The sequence below is a fragment of the Orcinus orca genome, chromosome 6 (genome assembly GCF_937001465.1).
Source record: "Orcinus orca chromosome 6, mOrcOrc1.1, whole genome shotgun sequence".
Classification (NCBI taxonomy): domain Eukaryota; kingdom Metazoa; phylum Chordata; class Mammalia; order Artiodactyla; family Delphinidae; genus Orcinus; species Orcinus orca.
This window is the reverse complement of record NC_064564.1, coordinates 107,237,030-107,255,240: the sequence shown is the minus strand read 5'-3', so window position 1 is coordinate 107,255,240 and position 18,211 is coordinate 107,237,030. Positions and strand designations below refer to the sequence as shown.

Here is an 18,211-nt window from a genome sequence, read left to right as displayed (position 1 = left end):
AAATGGGTTATTTATTACTTACCGTAGGTCACTGGCCTTTAAGAGAAAAAAATTTACTAGACCACAAGCAAGCTTTGGACATGCTTATAATTTCTTAGTATATATACAACATATTTAATAATATATAACATATTACTATATAATGCATATGGTAATTTATAATATATTATGGAGTGTATTAATATATATAATACAAGATCACAAAATATGTCACTATATAGAATTTATTATTTTTAAATATATTTTATATATTTCATATCACATATACAAATAAATAATATAAAATATATCTTTGTAGAAATTCTATATGTCCATATGCATGGCAATGAGAGGTAGAGTTTGAGAAAAAAGAAGATGCACTTATTGTTTCTCATATCCAAGAGAATCATTCCCAGAAGTGATTGCCTCATTTTTTCCTTTATCCAGTTCTCAACCAACTGAACACACACAGAAATTAAATAGCAGAAGACCTTATCACATCTACTTGGCAGACCTAATGTGATGATATTTATATTCTGAGTCTTCTCGATATACAGGGGAATCCATTCAAGAATGATTTAACTAAATAAGATTAAACCTTTCTATATATAAGCTGAGAACATGCTTCTTTTTCCTGAATTGAATATGAATAATTTATACATTGGTGAGGAGGAGGGAAAATTATTTCAGAATTGTTATGCTTTAAAAGAAGTGATGAGCTCTTGAAATGAATTTGGACTGTTCTGACAAACAGGTGCAGGTTAAGGATTCACTTGACCATGTGGTAGGAGGGGTCCCGGTGACCCTGAGTGCACAAATGCTCGATGTAAACCAGGAGACAACTGACTCGGAGTCAAAGCAAAGTGTAACAGGTTCCAGTGATGGAGTAGCTTCTTTTGTGGTGAATCTCCCATCTGAAGTGGTGGTGCTGGAGTTTAAAGTGAGCTGAATTCTTCTGTTAAATTTTCTGGGACAGTGTGTACTTTTGACTGTGTGTTTTGGCCAATGTGCAGAACAAATGCGGCAGATTTTATACATGAGTCCAGTGAACAGTTCCACAATTTTGCATCCAAAAAAATAAAAAAAAAGCACCAGAGGCAATCTGCAAATTCACTGAATGGTCCTTGAGGAAGATAAATCTATCAATTTTTTATTTGGGGTGAATTATATCTGTAAGACTGTATTAGAATCTAGAAGTATCAAAATAGGTATAGCAGTGGAAATCAGTGATAGAAATATTCTCTGTTTCCCACCCCCCAACTTTTTATCTCTTTTCAGGGCCACAAAAGAGCCAAACGTGGAAGCCTCTCTTTTTTCCAGCTGTATGAGTCACTCTACCTTAGAGCTCACTTAATATTCTTCTCTCCTAGCAAATAATATTTAGGTTTCCAATCCCAAATAAAAAATGAGTAAGTTAGTAATGCATGTCAATGACCCCAGCATGCATAGATTCACCATCATCTACTGAGCCCGTACGAAGTGCTAGGCATTGTGCTAACCATTTTGCAGCTGAGGAAACAGAGGCTTTTAACCTTTCTTATGGTTAAATAACTTATCCAGACTTAATAAATGATGGTACTCAAGAGGCAAACCAATGCCTGTCTCACTCCCGAGCATGAGCTATTAACCAACCCCTCTGCTGTCAAAGGCCGATATTGGTGCCATGATATCATTTCTGCCCCACTCTGTTTGTAAGCCCTTCTCTGTGCCACGACTTCGCAATGAAACTGGGCCAGAGAGTCTGTGTGATGTCCATTCACGACTCCTGTCCCCAGTCCTCAGGACCTCCCCACTGCTACCCTTCCAACCCATAGGAAAAGGAGTCCCCAACTCACCATGACACTTCAGGAAGGGTGTCAATATTTGTTGCAGGAGCATCTTTCTCTCTTCACTTCACCAGACTTTCCCACCATAGCCTACAATCCCATATTATCCCAATTATTGTCCATAGCCCTTCTAAAGTTACTTGATACCGCAGCTGTACAAACACTTTGGAGTAATGGATTTCTTTTTTCTTTAGAATTTGGTGTTGTGAATTTTAGAAATTTATAAAGCAAAGAAAGGAATTGAAAAGTTATGTTTCACAGAAAACATTAAGTCACAGTCCATGTATCTTTTTTCACTTTTTTCCTTTTCAGGTCAGGACCAAGGACCCAGATCTTCCAGAAGAAAATCAGGCCAGCGAAGATTACCGAGCAATAGCATATTCATCTCTCAGCCAAAGTTATCTTTATATTGACTGGACTGAAACCTATAAACCTTTGCTTGTGGGAGGACATCTGAATATTGCTGTTACCCCCAGAAGTCCATATATTGACAAAATAACTCACTATAATTACTTGGTAAGTATATAATGATAGATTTACATCTATCTATTCCCCCACCTGATTTTCCTTTGCTTATAGAAAAGCGTTAGAATGATCCCTTACATATATTCTTACAAAGCACTTTCAAAAACATCATCTAATTTGATAATCAGTTTTTCAAAAGCCTTTGAGACAGGGAATGATTTTCATGACTACTTCACAGATGAAGAAACTGAGGGACAAAGAGGTTAAAGACTCACTACAGTCACTCAGATGGGAAGAGGAAGGTTGTGATTAGATTAGACCTGGGAACCTCTGACTGTGTTATATGCCTTTCACCAAAGACAGCCTGATTCCTCCATAGAGAGAGCTTGATTAAATTCTCACATTACCTCTGCTCTACTTCATGGCCAAAGATTACACGCCTAGACCCATTTAAAATATGTGCATTTCACTGGAAAAAAGAGGGGACCCAAATCCTGCTCTTAAGGGTTGAGTCATATCATACCTGCTCCAGCAACATCCCTGTTACATCACTTAAATTAATCGGAGGTGTCAGTCAAGGCCGTCAGTGAAAGGTAGGAAAGAATGTAAAAAAAATGTTAAGGGCTTCCTGACAATTACCCAAGAAATGGAATTAATTATTCTGATGATCAGGCCAAACAGGTGATGATGATTTTTTCAACGGTTTTGAAGAAGAAATTAAAAAGTAAATGAGGACCATACTGACTGATGAATAATTAGGGGACTTGTTTAGGGACTACGTACCAAAACCACATACACAGTCCTGTTCTCTAAGGACAATTTAAGGGATCTCTGAGGACATTTTGGCTTCATATGATTTTTAGGGTTTTTTTTTTTTTTTTAACCTCACACCTCCAGTTTAGAACCTAACCTCTGGCTTTAAAACTTAAGGCCAGAAATTAGGGAAAAATAAGATGCACTCTACCTCCTCATCTACATTTTTTAATCAACTAAACAAGTAGATGTTAATGACAGTGTGATGACTTTAAACAGATTTGAGGTCAAATTTTAGCTCTCTGAATTCGTAGCTAGGTGGTTTTGAACTGAAATCAATATGACATTTAATTACTTCCTGAACCTCAGTCCCTTTATCTGCACAATGGAGATAGTATTCCTATCCTTCTGGTTATTACGGGAACTAAAAGAGTTAATTAAATGTACAGTTCCTGGAACATAGTAGGCCCATACAATGTTAACTTTCTTTTTCTTTAACGTAATTTCTACTCCAGCTCCAAGCTCCATCCTGAAGTAAATGTTTTGTTTTTGTAATTACCGTTGCTACTGCTGTTTATTTTTAGATTTTATCCAAGGGCAAAATCGTTCACTTTGGCACAAGGGATAAACTTTCAGATTCAGATTATCAAAGTATAGACATTCCAGTGACACAGAACATGGTTCCTTCAGCTCGTCTCCTGGTCTATTACATTGTAACAGGAGAACAGACCGCAGAATTAGTGTCCGACTCAGTCTGGTTAAATATTGAAGAAAAGTGTGGCAACCAGCTCAAGGTAAGCCACAAACTGTAAGTCACAATCCAACTTTCTTCTGAATAAAGGGGCTGTAAATGCAGCTATCTGTGAAGTTTTTGTGTCATACAAATGATATTTTCTTTTTCAAACGACCTTATAGGTTCATCTGTCTCCAAGTACAGATACATATTCCCCTGGCCAACATGTATCTCTTAATATGGCAACTGAGTTGGATTCCTGGGTGGCTTTAATGGCAGTGGACAGTGCTATATATGGGGTGCAAAGGACAGCCAAGAAACCCCTGGAAAGAGTTAAGTAGTGCATGGCCTTGGTTACTGGGGTGGCCCTATGCAGTGCTTCACAAAGTGTGGCCACTAGGGTAAGTCGTGGGGGAAGAATTAAGGGAAGACTAGACCTGCTTTTCTATAGTCTACTCAAAACAGTGACTCTTAGGAAGGTAAGCCATCCTAACATTAGTCTCTAAAGGCCAGGTCTATCCATTTTTACTTTTCCAAGTATGGAATTAAGTACTTTAAAAACATATGCCATGATAGCAATTACATTCATGGGCAAAGTGCCATTGATTGGGAGGGTTTGGAGATTTGGGAGCAGGGAGCTTTATAGTAGCAGCAACAGAGAAGAATGAATAGGCAACCACTGGGGGTTTTTTGGGTTTTTCTTACTCATTAAAATCTGTGGCCCAGAAGAATCTGAAAATGATTCACTTCCCCTAAGTTCCCATTTATCTCCCCTAAGCTCTGCTTCTATTTTCTAGGATTGAATTTCTTTGAAGGAGGAAGAAAGAACTGAGAAACTATTAAGTTAAAAACATTCAGAAAGGAAAAAATGTTTGGGGTCAAAATTAAAACTGGAAAAAGCCTCCCCCCGCAAACAAGTTCTCACCCACTTATAACCTAGAGCCCTCTTCCCCAAAATACAAGAGATTGTGCTCTTTTTTCTTTTAGTGACTTAAAAATTAGCTTGTTTATTAATTCACTTATTCATATATTCACTCATTTATTCTTTTTTGGACATTATATTGATTGCAGTATGCATTCTGTGTACAAAACAGCATGGGGTCAATTTCGAAGAATCACCTCATCAAAGCTTAAGACTTAGTTCTTGATTTAATTTTGAATAGGTATGTATTTCTAAATACAAAAGGACAAAATAAAGGAATGAAGTTGGGAAATTTGGTCTTTGACCATTTGATAAATGAGTGGGCTGTGCATTTCACAGATTTGTTAGAACCATGTAACAACTTGTACCTTTAGTTTTTCAGAGGAATGATTTCCACATCTGAATAGGCTCACCGTTTTGCCTTTAGTTAATTCCTAAGAATTATTAAATTAACTAACTACCTCTGGACAGGTATTTCAAACTTTAGAGAAGAGTGACCTGGGCTGCGGGGCAGGTGGTGGCCGCAACAATGCAGATGTATTCCACCTGGCTGGACTCACCTTCCTCACCAACGCAAACGCAGATAACTCCCAAGAAAATGGTAAAACACTCAGTACTTTTTGTTTATTCTTCAAATTGATTACTGAAATTTACATGGATGATTTGCCTCCCAGACCTCAGTTTTGTCCCTCCTCCAGAATATTCTCTAAACTGATCTTATAATGGCATGACTAGGTAACTCCTCTGTATAAAATGTTTCATTAGCCTTCAAGATACAGTACAAATTCTTTACTGTAATACTCAAGGCCTTCCACGATCCTCTCTCCAGCTCTTTCCAGCTGTTTCTCATCTCACTCTACATGACCTTATGTCTAAGCCATACAGAACCAAGGTAGTTATGGGTGGCACTATTTTACATCTTTGGGCCTTTCCTTATTAGGACTGCTTTCCCTTTTATTAGCCTGAAGAAGCTAGAAGAAGAATCATCTCCTTGATTTGGCCTCTTCCCCATATAGAATTGATCATGCCTCCTCCTTTAATAGGGGGAATACTATAGGGAGGACTAGATGTATTTATAGCAGTGCATCATTGTACATTCTTACACTTAATTACATACCTTGTCTCAGTAACTGCACTGGGAGCTCTTTAAGGGCAAGGACCACATCTTAATCATCTTCTTTCTGTGGTTTTAAAATTGTTCATAATTATACATGATACTATTATTTGTAATAATATAAACACCAAAAATAATTAAAATACCATACCTAACAGAAACATGGCTCACTCTAAAAGCTTAGATATTTCCTTGTAATCAGTGGATCAAAAAGGTTGCAGGATTAAAAACCAAATTCAGATCAAACAAGTCAAACTGTGTGACAATAGATTGTGAGCCCCTCTAAAAACAAGTCATATTGAGATGTGTAGTGTGCGGTGCCTAGTCGAAAGTAGGCTCTCAATGTTTGTTGAATGAATGACGTGAATGTTTTAAAAAGTTAAATAATTTCACGGAATTTTGTGGTTTTTGAGATTTTATCTCCTTTTCTCCCTTCTTTTTCTTTATCTTTTTAAAACAGATGAACCTTGTAAAGAAATTCTCAGGCCAAAAAGAATGCTGAAAATGAAGATAGAGGAAGAAGGTACTCTAAAAGTTTCATGTGATTGCCAAAAGGTTATGATCGTGTCATTCAAAAGCTGGAGAAAAGTAAACATTATCTAATTTCTCCTAATTCAAATAGAATGGGTGAAAAGAAAGATATGTACAGACATCTAGCTCACCTCCCCTGGAAAGGTTAATCCAAATTAATCCAATAGTTCATTTGCCATAACCTTAATCTGAGGGAAATAGGTCTTTGTTATTTCTATCTCTAAAATATAAAAGATTAACTTTTATTTGTCACAAATATTTCCTCTCTGTAAACTTCATCTAGTAATTAAAATCATATGCTTCCATTTTATTCTAACAAAATCCATGATTTAAGTAACTTTGAGATATACCTGGAAGTCTATCTCTTCTTGCATACACTTAACAGTTAAGAGTATTTTAGATAATTTTGGGTGGGGAAATAATCCCAACAGAAATTATTTTTAAGTATTATTTAAACAGAGATATGATAATTGGCAATGCTACAATAGAAAGAACATTGAGCCAGCAGTCAGTGCCCTGAGCTCAACTAATAAAGATGTTTATAGTAGTACAATAATACTTTCCATCTGTATATGAGTCATTTAAATTCTAACCTTCATTCTAAGTTTTAATGATATGAAAAGAGAGATACTGATTAATCGGAAGCACTTATGATGAGGAAAGATGCCACTGGTGAAGAAATGTTTGAAACCACAAACCACAAGAAATGTTTGAATAAAATAGGATTTTTAGCTTGAAGAAGAACATACCTGTATAGTGATGATAACTATCTTCAGATATTTGCAGGCTTCTCAGATCATTAACTTATTTTACTCAAAGGGTGCTGAACCCAAGGTGCCAGTTTCAAAAGTCAGTACTCAGCTTAGTTGCAGGAAGCCCTTAACCATTTAGTGCAAATCAGAGTGGACTACCTTATGAGGCCATATTCTCCCATTCCTAGGGTAGTTCCAAAGCGGGCCTGGACAGTCAACTAGCCATGGCTCTTGTGGGGCTGGGGTCCTATGACAGCAGAAATCCAGTATCCCTCAAGAGCCTTTCTAAGCCTGAGATGTTTTGACTCTATGCATAATCAAGGGCACTTTAATTATTACCATTTCAGCTGCTAAATACAAAGATAGAATGTTGAAGAAATGTTGTCGTGATGGAGCCTATCGTAATGATGATGAAAACTGTGAGCAGCGAGCCGCTCGGATTAAGATAGGCCCAAGATGCGTCAAAGTTTTCAAGAACTGTTGTGCCATCGCAAGCCAGATCCGTGCTGCCGAGTCTGGTAAAATTATCCAATTGGGAAGGCTACGTAAGTTTGACATTTTCGATTGGAAAATATGGGGAAATTGATGTAATTTTATGCTTCCAAAAAAGGTGGTTTACATGCTCTATTTAAAATGGGAAGTAGAAAAGATAACTTGCAAATGCTGTTAAGAAAAAAATTTTGTTGTCATTTTTGGGAATCAGAAGAGGTATATATAGTACAGAGCAGAGTGCACTAGTCCGTAGTCAAGACCCAGGCGAGTTTGAAGCTGACTCATTCTATAAACGTGAATGATTATTTATCCTCTCTGAGCCTCAATCTCCCCATTTTTAAAGCAAGAAGCTTGGGCCAGGTGATCTCTAATATGCCTTTGAGTTCTAAAATTCCATGGTTCTGTGATATTACAACCGTTAAAAATTCTGTTTATACCTATACTGACCACATATAGCAAAAGATTTCTAAATGTAGCATAACCTTAAATGTACTCACATAAAGTTGAAATCTTATTTCAATTTCAACCACAATATACATTTTCAGAATTTATAGAACTCTCATTAACATGTTTTCAGAACTTTTAGGACTTTCAATTCATTTATATACAGTCAAAACAAACAAAAGCAGAGTGACAGATCCTGTTTGATTGTTTTGCTTAACAGTATGTCTTTTTTTGTTGTTGTTACTTTTTTTCTTTTTTTAAATATTTATTTATTTATTTATTTTTGGCTGCGTTGGGTCTTCGTTGCTGTGCACGGGCTTTCTCTAGTTGCGGTGAGCGGGGGCTATTCTTTTGTTGTGGTGCGCAGGCTTCTCGTTGCGGTGGCTTCTCTTGTTGCAGAGCATGGGCTCTAGGCGTGTGGGCTTCAGTAGCTGTGGCACGCGGGCTCAGTAGTTGTGGCTTGCGGGCTCTAGAGTGCAGGCTCGGTAGTTGTGGCGCATGGGCTTAGTTGTTCCACGTCATGTGAAATCTTCCCAGACCAGGGCTCAAACCTGTGTCCCCTGCACTGGCAGGCAGATTCTTAATCACTGTGCCACCAGGGAAGCCCTTAACAGTATGTCTTAAATGTCATCATTCTGAGTGGATACATTTCTGCATAAATAAATTCTTGTGGCCATTTATCAAAACCAGGTTATTAGATATATTTAGGTTGTTTTCAGATTTTTGCTTATTACACGCAGTATTTTTTATGAACAATCTAGTACATATCCATTTTTCGTGGTCCAGTTTTTCAACTCTAATCATCTGGGTTGGCATCAGCTGCCTGGAATTCAGCCTCTGTAGCTCCCTCCTCTCTGTCCCTTGTTCTAGACAGCTTGGCCTCCCAAATTCCCATGGGTGGTGTTGCAACTCTGCCAGGGTCTGTATGCGTTTTTCTCCCTGCTCTAAAGCCTGTAAACTGCCTCCAGACAGTAAACCTGGATAATTTTAGGGTTCATCCAATCTGTCTCCCTTTTCTCAGGGATCACTGTCCTGGCTCACTTATGCTCTAATATTTGAAAGCTGTTGTGTCTGGTTTTCTAGTTTTCTTAAGGCAGAGGTGTAACTCCAGTCCCTATCAGTGCATCTTGGACAGAAGCAGACATTCTGTCCATTTTTATTATAGAAAATATAAATAAATTTCTGAGGTAAGGCAGAGAATAATATAAACCTCCCTATTTTACAAAATAAAAACAATTATTGTAATTTTTAAAATGCAAATAACTTTATAGACTAATTAGTATCTTGTATAATTTTCCGAACATGAAACATTTAGCAATTTAAAACACAAATTATTAAACATATTTTTATGCTTTATTCATTTTGTCAGTGTCACTAGTGGAGAAATCCTAAGGCCTTTATTGTTCTATTTTGAAATCACTAAACAAAATGTTTCATTGACCTTTCTGAAAATGTTTAAGCTATTGATTAATGTCCATATTTTAAAATTCAGCTCTAAGTAGAATTTGTGTTGTTTTTCCATAATCAAATATATTTTTCCCCCAGATATCAAGACTCTTTTACCAGTAACCAAACCAGAAATAAGGACTTATTTTCCAGAAAGCTGGTTATGGGAAGTTCATCATGTCCCCAAAAGGTATTATATTTCTTTGACTTTTCTCTGAAAAATATGGGAAAATGCAAATATTCTGACCAAAAATCTGGAAACTACCCATTTCCCAATATATTATTTAAGAGTTAAGATGATACCACCATTGGGTCAAATTTTATTTTACTTCTTTTTTTTTTAGCATGTGATTTCTTCTAATAATTGGTTCCAGGTCATGATTAACTCTTGGGGAAGAAGGGTACCATTCCATTCAACTTCATTCCATTTCAGGTAGTCTTTACCGAGCACAACTGTGTGCTTTACACTGTATTATGCAGCTGTTTTCATCCTGAAATATCTGTAACTACAAAACATTGATTAATAGGGAGAAAGGTTCTTTTCTTGTTAAAGTCCTTTATTCAACACATGTTTATAGAATGCCTACTCTGTACCAGGCACTGAAAACAGTGCCCCTTCCCTGAGTGTCATCCTTCCTCAGGTCGTCCGGCGGGGGGAGGGGGGGTTGGGGGGGCTCAAAGCACAGACTTTCCAAGGAGCCATCAAGGCAGTGAGTTCCGGGCCTGACATCTGACTTCTAATGGGTTTCCTGGCCTCTACCCTTGTCCTGCCTGATTCCTCCTCCACAGTGTTGTCCACTTCATCTGACATTGCCCCTTGGCTAGCATTTCCCCTCGCAGACCTTTCCACCGCTGTCCCCCACCCAGTGATTGGATGTACTGCCCCTCTCAATTAACTCTGTTGCACATATCACACAATATAATAATGTCCTGTTTACCTGACTGTCTTCCACATTAAAATGTAAATACTTCCAGGGCAAGGACTAAATTCAGGTTAGTTTTATATTCAGGACCTGGCATAAGGTCCGGCTTCTAGAGGCACTAAAATAAATTTGTTGAATCAATGCATACTGCCTCTGAACTTTTAAAAAGTTTTATTGGTACAGTTATTACAGTGAATCGCAATTTATATACTGAACTATTTCTTCCACTAGACCGTGAACTGCTTGAGAGCAGGACTGTATCTATGAGAGCTGTGTACTCAGTATTTAGTGCTATGCTTGACACAAAGATGGTGCACAATAGCTGTTTGTTGAATGAGTATAAGCTTGATCTTAATCAGAAATTTTTAGTTATATCAACTTCGTTATGAGCAGTGTTAAGATGCATTAGTATTTTGCTTCCCTATTTTAGAACATACTACACAATAAACATAATTTTTTTCTTTGAATTGTATGTTTTGAATTTGCAATGTTTCAAAGACATCCTTCTGAATTTGAATTCTCATAATACAAGTGAAATATCTAAAAACATGGAATGAGTATAAGAGTTACTGAATAAACTTCTTGCTTGATTTTTCTTTAATACCTGATGAGATTTTGTTCTGTTGTGATTTTTTTTCTTTATTCTAAAGTAGTATGAAGCAAGAATTCTGTTAATGCAAGCTGTCAATTTGGGTTAATCAATGTTCCTCTGTATTTGAATATATCAACATTTTAACTTTCAGAAACCAGTTGCAGTTTGTGCTACCTGATTCTCTAACTACCTGGGAAATTCAAGGTGTTGGCATTTCAAATAGTGGTAAGCAAATTGAAGTTATATGCTCACGTAAGGAATGATTTGATTTGGCAAAATGCAGTTTTTTGTTATTGTCTTTTTAGTTTACACAGGACTTAAGTGGTGTCATTTATTAAAACCTATTTTTAATGTATTACAAAGAGACTTAGATGTGCCCACATCATGGACTGTATCAGTTTCTTCTTTTGTTCTTCTATTAGCCATCATTTTATAAATACTGATGTGAAGCCCCCATTTTCCTTTGTATTTTCTCAGTGAGTAGAAGATTCAGTAGAGTTAGAGAAAAATATGTAATTTCTCTCCTGGACTAGTGCCCTTTTGTGGTGATTTAGTGCAGACACTTTATAAATAATTTCAGGCTTGGCTTGTTTGCTCACTATATTTTGTTCTTATAAATCTTGGTTTCCACAATCAAAATTTTATGCCCATTAAACGGAACCAATAATGAATATCTAAAAAAGAGATTTGGTGCTTTAGTTAATAAACATTCTCATGCCTTAAATAGAATTAAATATTTGTTGGACAAATGAAGTTTTCTGTTAATACTAATAATTATTGAATGAAGAACAGTGATAAAAGAATAGATCTTAAAAGTTCTTACCACAAGAAAAGAAATTTGTAATATGTGTGGTGGTGGATGTTAACTAGACTTATGTATACAAATATCGAATCATGTTGTACACCTGAAGCTAATATAATATTATACTTCAATTATAGCTCAATTTAAAAAAATCAGTGAGTAGAAAATTCAAGGACATGGGGTGTTAGGGCAGAGAAAAACATCATCTAACTTTCGTTTTTTCCTTGAAGCAAAGCAAATCTGAGACATTTTAGTACTAATAAGGCATTATGGGAATTCCCTAATATGCTTCAACTTTGCTTTCACTTTGGGCTGAAGGTATATGTGTTGCTGATACTCTCAAGGCAAAGGTGTTCAAAAACGTCTTCCTGGAAATGAATATACCATATTCTGTTGTACGAGGGGAACAGATCCAATTGAGTGGAACTGTTTATAACTATAGAACATCTGGAATTCGGGTAAGTATTTATGGTATGTTCAAATAAATGGAAAAAGTGAAGACGTCCCTGATTTTCTGAGAATTCTATTAATGGAATTATCACGTACACAGGCACACAAACTCAACTCAGTGAAGGAAAGAAGAAAAGAAGAAGAGTTAAGATAACTATGCATACAACTCCAATTCAATGAAGAATACAAGTCCTTAAGATAATCAATGTGCTGTGGAGGCTCAGAGAAAGATGAGATTACATTTGGTTCATTCATCACCCTGATCTCCTTACCTCTAACAACCCTTTCCTTTCCTCCATTTTAGCCATTCACACTCTTCACTTTGCAGATCTTGTCTTCCCCCCAGAAAATATGATTTCAAACATCTCACCAACTGACCACCTCCTACCTATCCTTCTGACTCATTAACCTTGTTACTTTGTAGCTACAGTTCTACAGCATCATTGAAACCTCCAGCTCTGTGACTCCATTACTTTTTATTCTTCATTAGCCTTCTTATGCTAAAGTCTTTACTTCACTCCTTGTTCAGGTTAGAATTCATAAGCCATCATTATAGCCTCACTGATTAAAAACATGTCAACTCCCTTGATCCCCTTTTGCTCTGGGGTACACTCTGTGAAAAACTCCAGCCATGGCCAGACCCACCATTTGCCTTCTTTTTGCCAACACATTTCTAAACAGAGTTATACATTAGGCTGTCTGATTTCACTTGAAAATCACAATCACAAAATTTTATATAGGAACTCAATGCAGTCTGAAAATCTGACTCTTTTTTTCAAAGCTCTAATTTTATTCTTAGACATGAGTATTTCAGTGGTCTCCAAAAATTTCGCTTACAGCTCCCTAAATCTTTTTGGAAAAACTAAGTACCCCATTGGCACATTTTTAAATTGGCATCTAAAATTTTTCATCATAAATTCAAAAAAATATGCAAATTTATAACTCTGGGAATACTTGAGTATTGATATTTTAAAAATAAAACTGTTATATCAAACTTTTAAAGGTATATAGCAGAATCTAAATACCATAGCAATCCATTAAAAAATACCCAAATAAACTCTTGTGAACAACAGATTATATACCATTCCTTTTATCTGTGAACTCATATTTCCATTCCACTCTCCTAGTGTTATATATTTTACACTTGAATGTTTTCTATCGATCAGTCTCTCATACTTTGATGCAACAAAAATATGTACATACACTGAAATTGAATTATTTTTAAGTTTTATGATTATAAGTCTCTAAGTGTCAAATAATTGCTTGCTGATCTAGTTAAAAATGTATTCAGGTTTTGATAGGTATTATCCTGAATTTATAAATTACTGTAAGGGAAACTGACTTGTCTACAATATTGAATTTTTTACATCTCTTCATTCTTTTGCTTTATGTACTAGGTCAGGGGTCAGCAATCTCTGGCCATGGGCCAAAACTGGCCTGCTCCCTCTTCTTTTATGGCCTATAAGATAAGAATGTTTTTCACATTTCTAAAAGGTTGAGGAGGAGAAGTAGAAGAAGAATATTTCATGGCACATGAAAGTTATATGAAATTCAAATTTCACTGTCCATAAATAAAGTTTAAAGCCACACCCATTGTGTAGGTATTATCCATGGCAGAGTTGAGTAGTTGTGACATAGACCGTATGTAGTGCTTTCGTTGCATTGCACTGCTGCTCAGAGCACCACAAAGTGCAATGACATAATTATAATTAGACAATATTTTAAGTGTCACACATCTCATGGTACTGCCATATTTTATTTAATTTTTAAACTATCAGTGCAGTATTCATCATATCAAAACAAGAAACAAGAACATCTGAGATATCTCAGGGTAATTACCAATTAATTACCTTTCCTCTTGAGTACAGATCACACTTTCCTATTTCTTTACATCTAGTAACTTCGCATTGACCCTTGGACTTTCTTAATGAAATGTTATAGAGACTCTGGATTCTATTACTATCCTCTGAAGAGTTTTCATCTTCGTTTGTGTGTTTTAGCAGGCAGTTGGCTGAATCAATCTCAAACTTTGAAATCTCATTTCAGTTCCTTTAGCCTTAGCTGGGATGCTTAGAGTCTGTGCTGTGCGTAGTTCAAGGGTTGACCAGGTTTGAGCAAAGTTTATATGGTGAACCTGGAGGTCCTTCACTTTTCCGCTGTGGTGGCTGCGCCATACTCTGTCCCCTGGTTCTTTAAGCCAATAAGATGGCAGGTTCTACTGGAGGTTTAGCTACTCCTTAAGGGACTAATGGTGACTGCCCTCAGGTTAAAACTGTAAAAAAATAGGACCCTCACACAGTGTCCCTCCTTTCTTCTGAGTGTCACCTTCTCTTCCAATCTCTAGTGCCTTCAGGTAGTTTTTGTTTTTTTTTAAATATGTATTTTGTCTAGAGCTTATAGTTATTATTTGCAGAAGAGTTATCCAAGTAGGAGCTACTTGGCTATTTCTGAAAGCAGAACCACTGCCAGAATTTTTGGTTTTTGGGTTTGTTTTTTTTTTTTGATATTTGATATCAGTTTCAAAAGTTGCTATCTCAATTTACTAAGAGTTTTTATAATGAATTCATGTTGAATTTGATCAAATCACTCTTCTGTATCTAGCCTTACCTACCTTACCCCAGCTCTCCAGGGGGAATCATTGGCCTCCAGTGACCCAAAAGTCTTCTTTAACTCCTGCCTCACCCACCCTAGTTGTTGTGTTTCCCAAGAAGATAGTTAAGAGGGAAAAGGAGCTTACCGTTTTTGAGAAATTCCTCAAAATTAGTTGTTGAATGTTGTTACTCCTCCTTGTTTACCTGCTTGATTTATTCTGGATCTTACAGATTTATTATTTGGGGTATAGTTCTGTCAGTTCACTAGATTTTGGAGAGGAGATGAAAAATATTCACTGTTTGAGCCAGAAGTCAGTAGGTATCATTATTATCCCCATTACAAAGATGAAGAAATGGAGGGTCATGCAATGTGCTCTTGCCACACAGGAAGTGGCAGAGCCAAGATTTGAACCTAGGTCTTTCCGGAGCCAGAGTCTGGCTGTATAATGGGGTACAGGTGGGAAGTTAATAAGAGGCAAGATTGGAAAAGTTGGTCGGGGGCATATTAGGCAGGACCTTAAATGCCAAGAGATGGAGTTTCCAGTCTTTCATAAAACCATTTATTGAAAACCAAAGGCTGAGCTATAAGATACAAAGTTGAATAAGACACACAGAGTGCCTGAGACTGGGCTCCCACTGCCTAAAATATAAACATGTAGAGAGACAGTGTAACAAATGCTATCATGACAACATGAACAAAGAACTTCAGTAGTGTTGTACCCGATTTAGTAGGTAACAGTCTAAGGAAGGTTAGATGTTTCCGAGCCAGTGTTGAGCTTTCTAGACATCCTGTCACATTGCTAAGCTCTATGGCAACTGGTTGTGTGTTTTAGAAAATCTGAAATGAGCTTTCTCTACAGCCTTGGAATCTAAGGGATTATTTAACGAGTACCAGGGGAGAGTTTTTGTCCAGATGAATGTAATCAGGGCGTGCTTTCCTTATCATAAAATGTTTTGAAATAATTGTTCACTGGTGATATTTCAGTTCTGTGTTAAAATGTCTCCCGTGGAGGGAATCTGTTCATCGGGAAGCCCAGACATTGACCCTCAGGGGAAAAGTTCCTCCAAATGTCTGCCCCAGAGAATAGAGGGCTCCTCCAGCCACTTGGTGACCTTCAGCGTGCTTCCTCTGGAAATCGGCCTCCACAACATCAACTTCTCACTGGAGACTTCTGTTGGAAACGAAATCTTAATAAAAACATTACGAGTGGTGGTAAGAAAATATGCTTTAAAAAAATTCTTTCAAAAACACTTTTTTCTTTCTGAAAAAAAAAGTTATCAGCAACTCATGCTTAAGTGATTCAGAAAGAGACACACAAAGAGAAAATTATAAAACAAACATAACAAAATGTTAACATTTGGGGGAATCTGGGTGGAGGTTATCTCAGATATTTTTGGACTATTCTTATAACTTTTCTTTAAGTCTGAAATTATGTTTTTAAAGTTTAAATAAAACAATGATGCTTGCTCATTGTAGAAAGCATGGAATACTGAAAAACCACAGAGAAGAAAATTAAGACCACCAAAAACCCCTACAACCAGAGATACCCGATTTTAACATTTTGGTATATAGTTTTCTGGAGTATTTTTTTCCCCCAACACATTCAGAAAATGTTTTGAAATCTGTGCCAGATATTATGCTAAATACTGGAGCTACAGCAATAAATAAGATGGGATCCATGCATTTATAGTTTAGAATTTATAGCCTAGAAAATTTTCCATTTTGTAAATGAGTAAACAGGCCAAAAAAGGAAGAAAACTACCATTTCTTAAGTACTGTTTACCCACACAGTCTGTTGAGAGTTTTCATGTTATCTTTTTAAGATTAAGATTCTTGGCAAGAATGTTAATGACAGAACTGGGTCTTCCGAGGTCTTCATTCTCTGAGTTCTGTTTTCAGCCATGAATTCACTTTGGTAAACATGTATTGACTTATTTTGTGCAAGGCACATTCTATTTTCTATACATCTTTGCATGGTGGTTCCATGCACAGATTCTGGAGCCACACTGCCTGCGTTTGAATCCTGGCTCCACTAGCAGTGTGGCATCAGATAAGTTTCTTGATCTCTCTGGGTGTCAGTTTCCTTGTATGTCACATGGGAGCACTACCCCATAGAGTATTTTTGAGGTTAAATGAGCTAATACATACAAAGCACTTAGATCAATTACCTGGCTTATAATAATTTCTATTTAAGTGTTTGCTCTGATCATCATGCAAATAGCCAGAAAATCTTATTCCTGGAGGTAGGCATATAAGTATTTAAACATACTTTGCCTTCTCCAAAAAAAAAAAGAATTTTTTAATTGGAAAAGTAGTCAAGTTGATTCAAGCATTCAGGTCATATAAATTTAATTATGTTCTTAACTGAATGATTTTTGCCTTTATTTTAGCCGGAAGGTGTCAAAAGGGAAAGTTATGCTGGCACTACTCTGGACCCAAAGGGTATCTACGGTAGGCAAAATGAGTTTGTATTTTATATGTTGTCTTTTGCCCTAGAGAGATGTGTAACCTGAAACACTATTTTTTAAAATGTTAATTGTATAGAATCAGAAATATCCACTTCTTAGTTCACTGCCATTTTTGATAGCATGTGTTATATTATAATCTGGATGGGTTTAGAACAAAGAAAAATAATCCCATTAGGTTTTTGTTTGTTTGTTTTGCTGCATGGCGTGGGTTTCAGGATCTTATTTCCCCACCAGGGATCAAACCCAGGCAGTGAAAGTACCAAGCCCTAACCACTGGACCGCCAGGGAATTCCCAAAGTAACCCCATTAGTTTTAAATACAAAGCATTGAAATAGTAATCATTGCATGACTTCCCTTATAAATTAGTCATTTTACCATTCTATCCATCACAATAATAAGTTATATAATATTTTTTTATAGAACCATCAGTCCAAAGAACACCTAAGAAAAAGTCTTTTACATTCTTATCTAACATGCATTATTTGATAACACAATAATGCTGATAAATTACTTAACAAAGCCATTCCTCATTGTTCCTGCTTCCTTGCTTTTCCTCCAGTTGAGATATTCTGAATCTTCCTTTTTTTTGGAATCTTCTTAAAGTTAGAATTGTGCAAACATTTGAGCACTTCATTAAGGCCTAAATACCTATGTATTTATGAAATTTAGAATGTTTTCAGTTAACAATTCTTTTCACCAAAAAAAGACAGACTACTGTAGTTCTTATTAAATGATTGAAATTTACCTTATTGTTGCATTGTATCATTCTTCTTTTCTTTCAGTGATACAGCAATGGAAAGAAAAAAAGTTTCCTTACAAATCAAGGCCACTATACTCAGAGTGCTATTTCCTCTAGGAAAGCAAAGAATTAATATTTACATTTCTAATCAGCTGAGTCCCATAAACTGAATAAGGATGACTTCATGC

General features: G+C 36.4%; 1 protein-coding gene across 2 annotated transcripts in view; it reads left to right on the top strand.

Annotated features, from left to right (window-relative positions):
* The window catches only part of C5 (complement C5), a 90,173-nt gene that overhangs the window by 35,927 nt on the left and 36,035 nt on the right, over nucleotides 1–18,211 (top strand). For both annotated transcript variants that reach the window (XM_049711036.1, XM_049711037.1), the window contains 12 exons: nucleotides 734–919; nucleotides 2,118–2,321; nucleotides 3,608–3,817; nucleotides 3,939–4,088; nucleotides 5,150–5,279; nucleotides 6,253–6,315; nucleotides 7,423–7,620; nucleotides 9,557–9,647; nucleotides 11,124–11,197; nucleotides 12,093–12,232; nucleotides 15,801–16,028; nucleotides 17,207–17,267. In XM_049711036.1, coding sequence (XP_049566993.1) covers nucleotides 734–919; nucleotides 2,118–2,321; nucleotides 3,608–3,817; nucleotides 3,939–4,088; nucleotides 5,150–5,279; nucleotides 6,253–6,315; nucleotides 7,423–7,620; nucleotides 9,557–9,647; nucleotides 11,124–11,197; nucleotides 12,093–12,232; nucleotides 15,801–16,028; nucleotides 17,207–17,267 — 1,735 coding nt within the window. The remainder of the gene's footprint in view (nucleotides 1–733; nucleotides 920–2,117; nucleotides 2,322–3,607; nucleotides 3,818–3,938; nucleotides 4,089–5,149; nucleotides 5,280–6,252; nucleotides 6,316–7,422; nucleotides 7,621–9,556; nucleotides 9,648–11,123; nucleotides 11,198–12,092; nucleotides 12,233–15,800; nucleotides 16,029–17,206; nucleotides 17,268–18,211) is intronic.